Source organism: Gastrolobium bilobum, unplaced genomic scaffold (assembly GCF_033153095.1).
Source record: "Gastrolobium bilobum isolate Gb01-03AN ecotype WA unplaced genomic scaffold, APGP_CSIRO_Gbil_v1 utg8583, whole genome shotgun sequence".
NCBI lineage: Eukaryota > Viridiplantae > Streptophyta > Magnoliopsida > Fabales > Fabaceae > Gastrolobium > Gastrolobium bilobum.
Genome location: NW_026898347.1, coordinates 256669 through 271991, shown reverse-complemented (window position 1 = coordinate 271991; position 15323 = coordinate 256669). Strand labels below are relative to the sequence as shown.

The 15323-nt window shown below is 34.6% G+C and overlaps 1 protein-coding gene and 1 non-coding gene across 5 annotated transcripts; both read left to right on the top strand.

The window, feature by feature from the left end:
• The first annotated feature begins 1664 nt into the window (after positions 1 to 1664).
• On the top strand, positions 1665 to 15220 carry LOC133315148 (guanine nucleotide-binding protein subunit beta-1). Of its 4 annotated transcripts, none has more exons than XM_061516720.1 (6): positions 1665 to 1759; positions 2032 to 2696; positions 11971 to 12395; positions 12800 to 13157; positions 14226 to 14339; positions 14816 to 15220. In XM_061516720.1, the coding sequence occupies exons 1-6, from the start codon at positions 1699 to 1701 to the stop codon at positions 14849 to 14851; spliced, it is 1659 nt and encodes a 552-aa protein (XP_061372704.1). In that variant the 5' UTR covers positions 1665 to 1698; the 3' UTR covers positions 14852 to 15220. The 4 variants fall into 4 exon arrangements, with proteins under 4 accessions (XP_061372704.1, XP_061372705.1, XP_061372707.1 ...); XM_061516723.1 differs by lacking the exons at positions 1665 to 1759; positions 2032 to 2696 and adding exons at positions 10581 to 10934; positions 11042 to 11120; XM_061516722.1 differs by lacking the exons at positions 1665 to 1759; positions 2032 to 2696 and adding exons at positions 10589 to 10930; positions 11026 to 11120.
• On the top strand, positions 7911 to 7982 carry TRNAE-UUC (transfer RNA glutamic acid (anticodon UUC)). The gene has a single exon. It is a non-coding gene; the product is annotated as a tRNA-Glu (tRNA).
• Positions 15221 to 15323: the final 103 nt, after the last annotated feature.

Here is a 15323-nt window from a genome sequence, read left to right as displayed (position 1 = left end):
TGGAGAAAAAATAAATAAAGATATGGATCCTATTTCTTTGTGAGAGTGAAATGATATAAGTTGTGTCATTTAAAATGACAAATAATTTTTTCATTTTTAATATGATAAGTATTTCTTTACTAAAATTCAAAAAAAAAAATGGAATTTAGAAATCCACTGTTTAGAGGTGAAATTGCACAAACGCCAAGTCACCAATCGACAAGGACGGCTTCTCGAATATGGCTAGATCTGGAATGTAAAGTAAAACTATATAGTACATTAGGACCTATCCTGCGGTTGATTGGCCCGTTTAAGCTACTACGAAAGAATTTTATCACTTTAGTGTTGTGGAAAACTGGAAATATTTTTACTTTATTTAATTTTCTTGACACACTCGGTAACTGGGGTTGAGTTAGTGAACATTATTTGCAACTAAAAATTCACATGATAGTAGGGAAAGAAATGGGTAAGTTTTATTATGTGGCAGCATGATTCATTAATAAATTTGCGTAACTAAATTAACAAAATATTAATCATCTGAATACGTAAATAAAATGATAACAATGATAGAAATATTTTACCTGGATCATGTATATGATCATAAAATACCTAAACAATATGAAATCAAAGTTAAGATTATGTGTACCTTGCTGTGCTATCACAAATTCGGAGAAGAACAGTTGGAAACAAGGGAACAAGATTTTAGAGTCTTTCTCTTTATTGTCTATTCAGAAATTGGCAGCCTTCTGCAGATGGGAGCATGATGGCTTATGGAGTTTAACTCCAATATAAATAGGCTAGAGAAGGGACCTAGCTAATAATCCGGAAAAGAGTCTGTGTCCACTGGGTCCACCCATAATGAAAAACCAGGGTCACATTAAAGCCTACACTGCTGCCCAACTAAGTCCAATAACAACAGATGTCAGAAGTCCAATTCAATGTGATCACAATGGACTAGTTACAATAATAATATTGAAATATCCATTAACCCGATTAATTTTAAATACAAAACCAATTAATTAATATTGCCCATAAAATAAAATTTCTAACAAACAAGGTAATTAATTAAATCTAATTATTTTGTAATTTAAATTATCACCATTATTTTTAATAATTTGATATTTAAAATAAGTATTTTGATTGTAAGTATTTATGAGAATGAATTTGAAATAAGAGAGGGATGATTTTCATAATTAAACCTAATCAAGAATTAGAATCAGATATACTAATATATTGCCACGTCCCGAAATAACAGCTGATCCTAGTTTTCATACTCAGACAGACATACTCTTTTTACCGTTACAGTTCTACCTGTACATCTTCCCTGCCTTGTTGCTCTAGTCTTTTCTTTCTCTCTGATATCATATTTATTATTGTGAAAAAAGTTTTTGATGTTATTATAGATAATTTTATCTAATGTTCATCGAAACGACGTCGTTTTGGGGTTGAAAAATTAAAAAATTAGAGTGATAAAAACTATTATAACCCTGAAATAAATTAAAATTATAAAAATACCATGATTTCCGTCCCAAAACGACGTTGTTTTGATGAACATTAGATAAAGTTATCTAAAATAACATCATAAAAAACAAACTCTTTATTATTTTAATGTTTTTGATTCTATTTTTCACTTTCTAAGTTCCCTTTATAAAAGCATCTACTTCAAAGTCCCAATTCCCACACTACACATCATAAACATTAGTTGGGGCTTTTGAAGCCATGGTCACACCTTCAATCCTCCTCTGCCTTTCTCTATTGGCTATCTCCCTCAGCTTTACTGGTTAGTTCTTTTAGTTCCCCGTCTTTTTCTTTTTCTTTTTCTTTTTTTACCACAACCATTCGTATTATTATTACTATTACTATATAACCTTTTGGGTTTGCCTTTTTCATTGTTTTCCGGTACTCAAAGCAATGTTACTTTCTTTGAAATTTCTCGGGAAAGAGCAAGAAATAACTGTTTCTCTTCTCTCTTCAAAAATAACTTTCACTATTTTTGTGTGTGTAGATTTTGGACTTTGAATCGATTTCATTAAATTCTGGTTTTTCTTGCAGAGTCGCAATCCTTCATCGGCGTAAACTACGGCCAGGTCGCCGATAACCTTCCTCCGCCGGAGGCCACGGCCAAGCTCCTCCAATCCACCACCATCGGAAAAATTCGTATTTTCGGCACCGATCCTGGGATCATCAGAGCCCTGGGAAATTCCGGCGTCGGGATTGTCATCGGCGTCGGAAACGGCGACATTCCGAGTCTAGCCTCCGATCCCTCAGCGGCAACTCAGTGGGTCAGTGCGAACGTGTTGCCTTACTACCCAGTCAGTAACATCACTCTGATCACCGTCGGCAACGAGGTGTTGACCTCCGGCGACCAGGGCCTCATCTCGCAGCTTGTTCCGGCAATTCGAAATGTCCAAAGTGCCATCAGCTCGGCGTCGCTCGGCGGCAAGATCAAGGTCTCGACGGTGCACTCCATGGCCGTTTTGACTCAGTCGGATCCACCATCGTCCGGGTTGTTCAACCCGGTTCTCCAAGATACCCTGAAACAGTTGCTGGCGTTTCAGAGGGATAACAATTCGCCACTTACAATCAATCCGTACCCGTTCTTCGCTTACCAGAGCGACCCGAGACCCGAAACGCTCGCATTCTGCCTGTTCCAGCCCAACTCGGGCCGGGTTGACTCGGGTAACGGAAAGCTTTACACGAACATGTTCGATGCTCAGGTCTGTGACTGTTGCTGTTTTCCTTTTTCCACTTTTCATTTTTTTAATGAAAAATTGTCGTGGGAGTCAAATACACAATCTTCCTCTGTTTTCCACATTCCTGCACGTGTCCATGGTTTCGCCGTTATTATTTGGATAAAATAATGGGATTAATATTTGTTCATTGATCTCACATTGAGATTCGCCGACGAGATTAATTCCCGTTAGAGGAGAGATCTACGTTCTCTGGCCCAAAGATTTTATAAGAATTTTCTCTGGCCCAAACCTGATCCTAGCATAATCATAGGAGCCTGAGCTCTTGAAGATTGATATCACACACTTTTATTTTTATTTTTTTTAATACAAAAAAGTTTAAGTGGAGTTAGATATTGGTGTCTCACTAGGGTCAGGGGAGACCCCCAATCTCTTTGAGAATTTTTGAGAGAGATTACATATCACCTACCAACAAAGTCCTCACATCGGCCAGCGGGGTTTGAACCCACGCCCTTGAGGGGGATATCACACACTTTTACATATGTATAAAGATAAAATTCTCTCTTATAGTATATAAAAATATTAATAGAAAATCATACTCTTACGTTGCATTAGATTAATCTCTTATTATACTCTTACTTCGAAAAAATGTACCTCTCTTTTTTTTTCTAAAAATTGGTGGGGTCCACCTTTTCATCTTTCCCTCGCGGTACTTGTTCGTTATCGATCTCTCGTCAGTATTTAGCCTTGGACGGAATTTACCGCCCGATTGGGGCTGCATTCCCAAACAACCCGACTCGCCGACAGCGCCTCGTGGTGTGACAGGGTCCGGGAACTTTGTGTCTTAACATGAGAGAACTTCTCTCATACTACATGAAAGAAATAATCTCCAATATTAATTCCTAAAATAATATTCTTGTGCGATCAGTTTTACTTAGTCATGATTAGGGGTGTTAATAGGCCGAGCTGAGCCGAGCTTTGGTCTTAAAAAGCGAAACGTATATTTAAATGTGTTAGCCTAACATAGCCTGTTATGAATATAATTATCGGCATGTGGTCTGACTTATTTACAAAAAATACAAGTCTGGTTTAACCTGTTTAATAAAAATAAAACAACAAAAATTTATTCAAACAAAATATATGATCCACAACACTAATAATTTCACAAAGATTCATAAATTCAATGTATATCCAAAAAACATAATATAAAACAAAATCATTCAAAAAGTCTGTTTAATCAATAAAATAGAGTGAAATGGATTGAGGAGAGAGAGATTTCTATTATGAATAGTATAAAAAATATAAAATAAAAAAAATTTAGTACACTAGGTAGAGACTCTAAGCCGAGCTTTTGAATTGGAGGCTGAGACTTTTTTATTAAACGAGTTTTTATATACGTTCAAGCTTAGTTCTAACGATCAATTTTAGACATATAAGCTCAGTCATTCATGAGCCGAACCAAAAGTCCCTTATTCATTTAGCACTCCTAGTCATGATGATATATTTGTGATTTAACAAAAAATTATTTGAAGGATTAGATTGAAAATCTCGCTATTGAAATTAATGTATGGCTAAAAATGTGACGAGACCCACAGGTATTGAATCTTGATTCAGTAAGTCTAGTTTACCCAAACTCTAGTCTAAATGGCCTAATTTCTCATTGTTTAAATTATGGTTGGCGCACATAATTACGCTGCTAATTGAATCGGAGCCCTTTAATAATCTTATCAGGTTTATAATTAGTAGAGTTTTCGTTATTGATCTTTCTTCATATTTGGGTTCGAATTATGTGGAGCAGATTGATGCTATACATTCCGCTTTGAATGCGATGGGCTTCCCGGACATCGAGATTGTGGTTGCTGAGACAGGATGGCCCTCTGGCGGGGACAGCAACGAAGTAGGACCCAGCGTTGAAAATGCCAAGGCCTATAATGGGAACCTAATTGCTCATCTTAGATCATTGGTGGGGACCCCTTTGATGCCTGGGAAGTCTGTGGAAACATACATTTTTGCGCTCTATGATGAGGATTTGAAGCCTGGCCCAGGATCCGAACGAGCCTATGGGCTGTTCAAAACTGATCTTAGCATGTCATACGATGTTGGGTTAGCCAAATCTAGCCAGCAGGTGAAGAAATTCCCATTCTTAAAAAACAAAAAAAAAAAGGATCGTAAGATTTCTGAATGATTTTTAGTAACATGTAGGCTCATTTGTCTGTCCACAGAGTCCAACTACAGCAACTGGATGGTGTATTCCGAAAGCAGGAGTCTCTGATGCTCAGTTGCTGAACAATCTTAACTACGCCTGTAGCCAAGGCATAGACTGCAGGCCAATTCAACCAGGAGGTGCTTGTTTTGAACCTAACACAGTAGCATCTCATGCTGCCTTTGCCATGAATCTCTACTACCAATCGTTTGGTAGAAATATATGGAACTGTGATTTCTCTCAATCAGCAATGCTGACGTCCCAAAATCCTAGTAAGTTTTCCTGATCCCCCTTAAATCTTTGTTTCATTGTCACAATTTGGTAGTATTAAATACTGATTAATGAAAAAGTAGCAATTAGGACTGCAACTGGACAGATTAGGAGCAACCGTGATGGTAAAATGAGTACTATTCTTTGGGATAAAAGATAACATTTTCCTCGCTGGCACAAAAGTGATGTGCCTAAATGATCATAATACTACTTTTATAACTTCTGACCTTTTAGACGGTTGTTTGGGTTTCGTGGAAAATGATTGGATAATTGAGTATATAAGCTTTTTGCTTTGTGATTTATGGTTTGTTGTTCTTGTTTTTAACCAATGACATACCCAGAGGAAGATGTTGTAGGTTCCTGTCATACATGTAATTTGTCGGTTGTCTAACTCGATTTTCCTCCTCTTCGTAGGTTACAACGCTTGCATTTACCCAGGTGGCAGTACCTGAAAAGCAAAGGCTTCAGCTTGATGTCAGTTAATAAATTTTTAGGATAGAAGTAAACTAAAATGAACAAGCATCTATCCTTTGCCCTCGTTTATTTATAGCCTTTTATTTTTATATAGCTGTAATTGTAAAGGCATGCCAATTCTGATTTGTGTATAACTTTACCTTTTTAGTGTGGCAATTCACAATTCTGTTTCCCTTAATTCTTTATGAGCCCACCATCTCTCTCTTTCTCTTCTTTCTTTTCTAAATCTTATATTCTTTTGGGCATATTATTCCAATTTCCAAGTGTGATTCTGCTTGGGATATTAGTATAGGCTGTGGGACGAGCGCACAGTGCCACAATCGCACCAAGCACAAGGTGTAGCAATAATATTATAACTATATATTTTAAAAAGTATATAGTTATAATATTAATTTTTTTTTTCATAAATTTTTCAGTTAAATTAACCTATTTCTATCGGTCCAGTGTAGGTACTACCGTATCATTGTAGATTTTTTCCGATGGGACAGTGGCTGCACCATGTATTAATATTTGTTTCATGCGTCTATTTCCAGTTTTTCACAAACTCTTCTCTTTAATATGAAAAGTTTAATTAAATATTTTTATAATTTTTTTTATAAGGAATAAAAAATTAAAAACTTATAATAAGAGTTTTCTTTTTTTATTGTACATCACATTTTTTTCGAAGTCCTTATATTTATTTCCTGGTTATGCTCTAATTCTAAATTTGTATTATAAATTTTATCCTTTTATCCTAATAACAAATAATTTAATCTCCAAAACACCAAGAACATGACCAATAGAGTGTTTGTCCTAGATGAAGATTTTGCATGCTAGGCTGCCGTTGCTTCATGTATTTTAGATTAATTTTATATTAAACAAAAAAACTATGAACGGAGTTTTCAATAATGAGATTTTTCAACATTTATTTCCTTTTTGTTGTCTCCACCACAAAAAATTATGAGTGAAATTCTTAATTTATTTTTTCCTTTAAAATCTTTATCTTGAAAACCTTTGTTTTTTTTTTATTTCTTATGATATATGTGTTTATCTAAATAATAAAGATTTCTAATACCCTTCCTGATAATATTAATTAGAAACAAAGCTTATAGAAATTACTTTACCAAATGACTTATTTTTAACTTAGTTTTAAAATAAATTTTAAGTTAATTTTTTTTTTTTGGTAAACATAAGTTAACTTTTTTATTGTAATCACTACAATAACTTTCCTCTCTTTTATTTTTTAAGCTCTTACTTTTAATTTTAAGTTAAAAAGTAATTTTTAGTTAAAAATATCAACCTGACTCTTAATGGAAAATATTATATATATTTTTTTTGAATATAATAGTGGTACTGAGATTTAAACCTATAACTTTGTGTGAATTACCTACAGCCCTATCACTAGATCAATTCTACTGGCTTCACATTATTTATTAAAAAAAAAATTACTTTAACCTTTGAACGTCAATTGTTTGAAATCTTCATGAATCAAATGAGACCATGAAAATAATGTATGATAATCTATAGGGTTCAACATCTCTTATGTTGTAAGATATATAATTATTTTTTATATATATAAAAGTATATGAGATTCATATTTTTTCTTTCTCTTTCTTTTCTCATGGTCCTGTATGGGTCTCATACACTTTTATATGTGTGTAGAAAATAATATTATTATCTCCTTAAACATCAAACCCTAATCTATATTGGAGTGAAGAATTAAACATATGCTACTTACTAGTGTTATCATAAAAGCGCCGATACAAGTTAAGTTATAAGCAAGCGATTATTATTATTTTATTTTATTTGGTAAATAGATTATTACATTTGGGCCTTTAATGTTAAATTATCTATAAATTTTGCTTGTAAGTTATTGTTAAAGGGTTTTCGTTTTATCATTTAACATAACACAACAAACTTTCCTACTCTCACAATATTTTGTGGGGCCCACACTTTTTAAAACAAAAAAATAAATAAAAAATTAAGGCACGCAAAACGAATTTCTATAACATTACACAATCACTTTTCCTACAACATAACTCTTATAAAACCCATTGTTAAAACTTCAAACAGTATTTTAATTTTCTAATAAAAAAACATTTTACAGCTTAAACTTTTCCTTAAAAAGAAAAAAAGAAAGCACATCTCATTATTCCATATAGATGTTCTTTCAAATATGTAAGTATGTGACGACAAAACTGGATAAAACATTTTATGAGAATTTCTGGTGTAAACCAACTACATTGGGAACAAAATATATTTGGAAATTAAAATTATAATACTCTAATAACAAAGTGGATCCAGAAGTACAATAATCCATTGTCGTCCAGCGGTTAGGATATCTGGCTTTCACCCAGGAGACCCGGGTTCGATTCCCGGCAATGGAAATCTTTTTTTGATTATCTACTTTTGTTTTTCACATCCTTCTTCAGTCATGGGTTAAAAACTTTTTTCTTTTGATATTCAATTAATCCTCGCTATAGGTTCGAGTTTGACATTTTATGTGAAGGTTATTAGATCAAAACATATCAAGGATGTCACATGTTTAAAAATTAGAATCATTAAATTAATACAATATCAATGACTTTTAAATGAGATGTGAAACTTTTTATTTAATACTGATGTCAAATAATCTTGCAACAGATGAATTTATTACTTTTATTTGCAGCACTTGAAATAAATTTACACCAACTATAAATAGGGTTTGTATTTGATTAAATAAATTTGGTGCTTTCATTTGCATTACTAATGCTTTGAAGCAACCATCTCGATGTAGGGAGTGGTTACAATTTCTTTCTTTCTTTGATTATTATTTTAATTTATTATTATTTTGGTTTGGAAAAGAAGTGGTACACTAATACAATTATCATTTAAAAACACAAAACGGGGATGTGATTATCTGTTATTGTTGACTTGTTGTGCATGATATCCATAAAAAAAATGTTAACATGTAAATTATGTTTGGGGGATAAAAATTAGTCTTATAACACTAGAGTTACACCCAGTTTTTTTTTTTTTTTTGGATGATACACCCAGTTAAATTATAACTCATCAACTCACCTATTTTTGCATTTATATTATTTTTTCACACTTTCTTCATTTCTCAAGTAAATTTTCTTACTAAAATTAAAAATATTAAGTTACATGAATGGAGTAAATATAATTTGGTTAGTCATATGATTTTAAATTTATTGGTTGGTGCATTGATTTCTCAGCATTTATGGAGTCAAGAGGGGTAGATAGAGGACGATCACCCCTCCCAAATTCATATAAACATTTATCTCACACCCATTTCAAACTTGGGATATGTTATTCTACCTACACCCTTCTTGCCTACCTTTTGCCTACCCCTTTCATCACCGTTGGATCACAATCTAATCCAACGATTCATAATTGCGAAATAAAATAACCCTTTTTTTCTTTCTCTCTCCTCACTTCCTCCCACACATTTTCTCTCTCCTCCCCTTTCTCTCTTCCTCTGTGATCCGGACACATCCTTTTGATCTCTCGATACCTTTTTTTTTCCTTTATCTCTGATCTCTGCCGAAGTGAACGCGCGCGGAAGCATTATGCGATTTATCGACCACAACATTTGAAATTATAAACATAGGCAAATGAATCATTAAATAATAAGAACATGCTTGTTCGGCGTGCGTGCACTTGAGCTATCTATACAGTAGGACCGTGAAAGAAAAGGAAAAAGAGAAAGGCAGAGAGGTCATGTGAACAAAATCGACACGCTTCCATTTTTATTTTCGGAGATATCCACGATTTTTGTACGAACAAACTCATTCTCAAACAGTTGTTTATCTTCTTCAGTGTACAAATTCCCAACTTTTTCTGCTCCAATTCCCAATCTTTTTCAGTTCTAAAATTTTTCCACTATCTTACAACAATTCATCTAATTTCTTTCAATTTTGCTTGAAGAATCCCTGCGTAATCCCTGCGTTTTTGTTTCATGGGTTCGTTTTGGGAACCATAGAGCGCCATGACCAAACCCAACACTTTTTTTTAAAAATATCATAAAGCCCTTCAAATTCGGTTCCAATAGAGGTAAACCAACAAAATCTAACTCTTTTTTTAAATACCCTTTTCTGAGTTTATTTTCTTTGAATTTATTTCCTGGTTGCTGAATTTGTTGATTATATTAAGATTCTATGCTTCCTGGGTTCTTGTATCATCTCCAATTGGTGCCACGGTTCATGGATATTTTTATGGTATGGGTAGTTCGCAGAAGTTCGACTTTTCAGTCTCTCCTACTTCTACACATGAAGGTCGGTTGAATAAAAGTTTAGATCTTGTTGATAATAAACCATCCTCTGATCCACAATCTTCCACAATTTCGTCTGATCTCTCTAGTGATAGCAACATAGAACAAACTGAAACTAAATCAAATTCACCAGCGATGAAGGAAAAAAAAAAGGACAGCGTTGAGGAAGAGAGAAAGGGAAGGAGAGAGAAAGGATGTGGGAGGAAGTGAGGAGAGAGAAGGAAAAAAAAGGGTTATTTTATTTCGCAATTATGAATCGTTGGATTAGATTGTGATCCAACGGTGATGAAAGGGGTAGGCAAAAGGTAGGCAAGAAGGGAGTAGGTAGAATAACCTATCCCTTCAAACTTAGGAAAAAAAAAAACAATGTAACATAAGTTCGTTCCATCAAATCCAATTTTTGAATTTTTGTCCTTACTATTTTTTATATATGAAAAAAAACCCTTGAATTTTTTTTCTAAACCTTAATACGTATTGACCCGTTATGATATCCAATCTAAATCAGTGTCAATTTTGCTTCATTTACCCCATTCACATAAAATTTCTGGTTTTGCTATTGTTTCTCGTATTTGATTTTTTTTTCTATTTTAGTAAAAGAATATGTATGTAGTAGTAGTACTACACTATGTTACAATTTCACAAGTGCATGTATTAAAATGGAGGAAAGAATTACTAAAAATTTATTCATGGTTGGCAGTGACAGATGGAAAAGGGTGGCCCCGGCGGCGTCAGTAAATAATAACAGTACCTTACAATTGAACAATTCTTCTTCATCTAATCATCTATTCATCTTCATCTTCTATTCTGCACACAACACAATTACACAACAACCATGATTATTTATAGTTCTACTGTTCTACGCCCTAACTTTCACACCTTTCATGCAATCGAATATGTAGATTAGATCATCCTTTTTATTCACTGAACGACAAGAGTTGCACGCTAAGACCTAAACTAAAATGTCCGTAACGGAACTGAAGGAGCGTCACTTGGCGGCGACGGAGACGGTCAACAATCTCAGGGAGCGCTTGAAGCAGAGGCGACTTTCTTTGCTTGATACAGATAGTGAGTGCAAATCAAATCTTCAATTGTTGATTATTTTCCTCAAATTGTTCTTACTAGATCTATCTCAGTTACTGAACCCTTGTTTTTTCTCTCAGTTGCTGGCTACGCGAGCTCTCAAGGTAGAACTCCTGTCACCTTTGGACCTACCGATCTCGTTTGCTGTAGAACGCTCCAGGGTCACACAGGAAAGGTAATAATTTAATTCAATTCAATTCAATTCAATTCCTCTCTTTTATATCTGAATTCTAATGCTTAACGTGGTGAACTTTACACTTCATTGGATTACGGAAATTACCTTATCCAGCATTCATTTTGACTATTACTTACCGAACTTTTAATTTAGGCTCCTGTGTTAAGACTTATGCAGAACATTAGGAATTGAAAATGAAATAGGTGAGGGATTAATTGAGAGAACAAATCTCTACTGAATAATATAGGGGTAAAGCATTGCTGTTCTTGTTTTTCATAGTGAATTAATGTATTCGTTGTTATAATCGTAGTCTTTAATGTTTTCAAAAAATCTTGTATTGTATGTTTACACTACCACATGTTTTGTCAATAAATTTCATTGGAACCAAGGGAGAGCAGTGTGGTTAACTGCAGCAAAAGGCGCATGTAAAGTGACATGCATATTGGCACCATGGGTGCATCTTTTTGGTACAGACAATACACGGGTGCCTTATTGACTTCCATTAAAAAACTTATGAAGCATAGCCATCTGACTTGGTAACTGTAATGCTAAAGAGGGTACATTAGTCAGAATATTAGAAAAATTACAGTTTTCGGTCTTTGCACTCATTTAAGTCTGATCAATGATCACTTCTTGAGCTCAGGTTGTCATGGAGATCCTTTTAGTGACTTACTACATTTAACTATGCCTTTGCTTTGTGGTTCCAATCCTAAATATTAGCTGCAATGATTTGGCGCATATCAAAGCTAAATAATTTCAATTGATAGCAGGGAGAACTTTTGGTTTTTTTATTTACTACAGAGCAATATTGACAGTTCATATTAACTTTGTTTTCATTTGAATTTTGTAGGTGTACTCATTGGATTGGACGTCAGAAAAGAATCGAATTGTAAGCGCATCCCAAGACGGCCGATTAATAGTGTGGAATGCTCTAACAAGCCAGAAAACTCATGCCATAAAGCTTCCTTGTGCATGGGTCATGACCTGTGCTTTCTCACCTACTGGTCAATCTGTTGCATGCGGTGGCCTTGATAGTATTTGCTCTATTTTTAATCTTAATTCTCCCACTGACAGGGATGGGAATCTAACTGTTTCACGGATGCTTACTGGACATAAAGGTTATGTTTCCTCTTGTCAGTATGTTCCAGATGAAGACACTCATTTAATTACTGGTTCTGGTGATCAGACGTGCATATTGTGGGATATTACTACTGGCCTTAGAACATCTGTTTTTGGAGGTGAATTTCAGTCTGGACATACCGCAGACGTACTTAGGTATGTTGGGAGATTACTGAACTAAGTTGAGCTGATATTTGTTGCTTTTCATTTCTTAAACTGATAATTTGCCACTGAATGGTCGCTTCAGTTTTGAAAAAAGAAAAGCAACTGCATAAATGTCAGCTAATCTGTTTCCTACAATCTGCACACACACTGATAGGATTATGAAATCTCATTGGCCATCAGCATGCTATTTAAATGTTGAATCCATAGTGTCTTAATATAGAATGCCCCATCTCCCTCTCCAATTGCGAAAAATGTTTTATTAAGTTTCTAGCGTAATCTGTTGGATGATGTGCAGTTTAAGTTGTAGTGTTACCTAAAGCATGATTCAGTTCAGTATTGTTTGTTTAATATTGAATCTTTTCTAAGAAATATGTTTTTGCTTTGCCCACTCTCAGCATTTCTATTAATGGATCCAACTCTAGAATGTTTGTATCTGGTTCTTGTGATGCAACTGCCCGATTGTGGGACACTCGTGTGGCAAGTCGAGCAGTGCGGACATTCCATGGGCATGAGGGAGATGTTAATGCTGTCAAATTCTTTCCTGATGGAAATAGATTTGGAACTGGCTCAGATGATGGAACTTGCAGATTGTTTGACATTAGGACTGGGCACCAACTTCAAGTATATTATCAGCAGCACAGTGACAATGACATCGCGCATGTGACCTCCATCGCATTCTCTATATCTGGAAGACTTCTTTTTGCTGGATATACAAATGGGGATTGCTATGTTTGGGATACTTTATTGGCAAAGGTAATTGGTGCTTAAAAAAAAAAAAAACAGTAGGTTGCTTTCTTTTTTGCTCATAACCTCGTACCATGGTTAAAGTCAGCTTAGCTTTTTTAACAAAACATATGCTTCTTTACTATTGTTTATCTTTAGTGTGAACCATTTCACTAGTTTCTGGCATGGTAGTGAGGAACTGCCTTATATAGAAAAAGAAAAAATTATTTTATGGCATATACAAACACCAACTTTAATTTCTAATAGTAAATTATGTATTGGTTTCACGTCTGCATATGATTTGAGGATGAGTTATGGTTTCACTTTGTTTCTTGTGCAATATATTTTCAATATTTCAGCCTGTGTTGACCTTGTGGGAAGAGGGGCTCTGAGTCTATTCTACTTTGCAAAATCATAATAGGTTAATGACGCATTTATCTTGTGTATAGATTGGCTCACATAACTTTCTGATATTTTATTTTTATTGCAATGTCTTGATATGTGGAGCAAATATATTGCTTTACCTGTTACTTACTACTTCTAAGAACTGTAGTAGATGTCAAATTATTGGCTCCTTGAATTGGTTGTTGTGCATGAGTGCACGCGAGCGTTTTTTATTTTTTTATTTATAAAAAGGTAAGTCAATTAGGTCTGATTATCATGTCTGTCAGCATATTGGGTATTCTAGTTTGAAAGTTTTGGGCTCATTGTCTTAAGCCGTTACCTAACACATGACCTTGCTTTGGGGGCTAGTAAAAAAAGTTCATATGAACCTTTAGAAGTGATTGATTGAGAATTTTTCTTTTTTTGGAAATTGTAATAGAAGGGAGGCTGAAAAGCGGTGGGAATTCCAACTTAGACTAATATGTTTGTGCAGACTGGAATAATATGAAGTGCCAGACTTGGCAAACGTATCATATATTTTTTGTTAGAAAGACAGCTGACAAATAACAAATTTCAATTCCCTCTTATAACATCTAGTCATACCTTATCTTTTTAGACACTGTTTTTGCCTTGCCTTAATTCGTACTTGTTCATGTACTTGTGTCTAGTGCAACTTCTGTGACCAATGTTTGTCGTTTCATTGTTTCATTGTAGGTAGTCTTGAATTTAGGATCTCTCCAAAACTCTCATGAGGGCAAGATCAGCTGTTTAGGTTTGTCAGCTGATGGAAGTGCTTTGTGTACAGGAAGTTGGGACACAAACTTAAAGGTGAGCATGCATTTTGGCCTGATTCAGAAACTTATAGGTTATGTGTGACACATAAGATAGGAGGGATACCAATTTTGGAAGTTAGCTTCTATGTGACTATGTTTGTTGATGCTTATTTATGTTTAAGTCGCTACGATGATTGTAGTATTGAACTTAAAAGAATTTTAGGCTCTCATTTATATTTGTTTTATTGGATTATATTTTATAAGCTTTCAATTTTTCTAAGCTTAAAACACAGATCCCCAAAGAGCTTATAGAGGTTTAACATGTACGAAGTTGAACTTCAAAACATAATTCCTTTAGGATTGTAAGGACCTGACATACATAAAAGAGACTTCTGGACATAATACTGGGATTTATTCTTAGGCAGTGGTAACATCCTTGGTGAGCAAGACCATGTTCTGATGTTCTGATATTGGAATTACATTTTTTATCGTACTGTGAGCTTATTTGACATAATTACTTGCTTCTTGCAGATATGGGCATTTGGCGGGCATAGGAGGGTGCTTTGATCCACCAAGGGGGCAAAGACTTTTACTCTGACTTCCTTTGTCAGGGTCACTCCTTGCATGGTATTGTGGTTCATCATGAACTGGTAATGATGCTTGTTATGGTGAATTTGGAGGAAGAATTGGAAGTCAAGGTTATATAACCTTTAGCGATGGAACTAGTGCAGCAGTTTGTTCTTCCTGGTGCCCATTGGTTCGTGTGTGATCTAGTAGTTTATCCATTGTACTGACCGCTTCATGCCTATACCTTAAACCAGAATGAAGGATTATTTACTTTCTCATCTCCATTTAACTTTTTGACGATGTTAGAATTCATAAGATCTACGTCACTTGCCTCAAACCGTGCTGTAAGGAATGGAGTGACGGACAAAATGGGGTTAATTTAAAGTGAGATTTGCTAATGTCAAGGAATTACAAGAGTGAAAGACCTGGTCTCCTTAAAAATCGAACTTGAATAAAATGAATGAGATGATGA

What these genes read in the sequence shown, in the direction of transcription:
- LOC133315148 (XM_061516720.1), top strand. Translation starts at nt 1,699, where the DNA reads ATGGTCACACCTTCAATCCTCCTCTGCCTTTCTCTATTGGCTATCTCC. An exon ending in GGGATACTTTATTGGCAAAG is followed by an intron (nt 13,158 to 14,225) that starts GTAATTGGTGCT and finishes GTTTCATTGTAG; the next exon opens with GTAGTCTTGAATTTAGGATC. An exon ending in GTTGGGACACAAACTTAAAG is followed by an intron (nt 14,340 to 14,815) that starts GTGAGCATGCAT and finishes TGCTTCTTGCAG; the next exon opens with ATATGGGCATTTGGCGGGCA.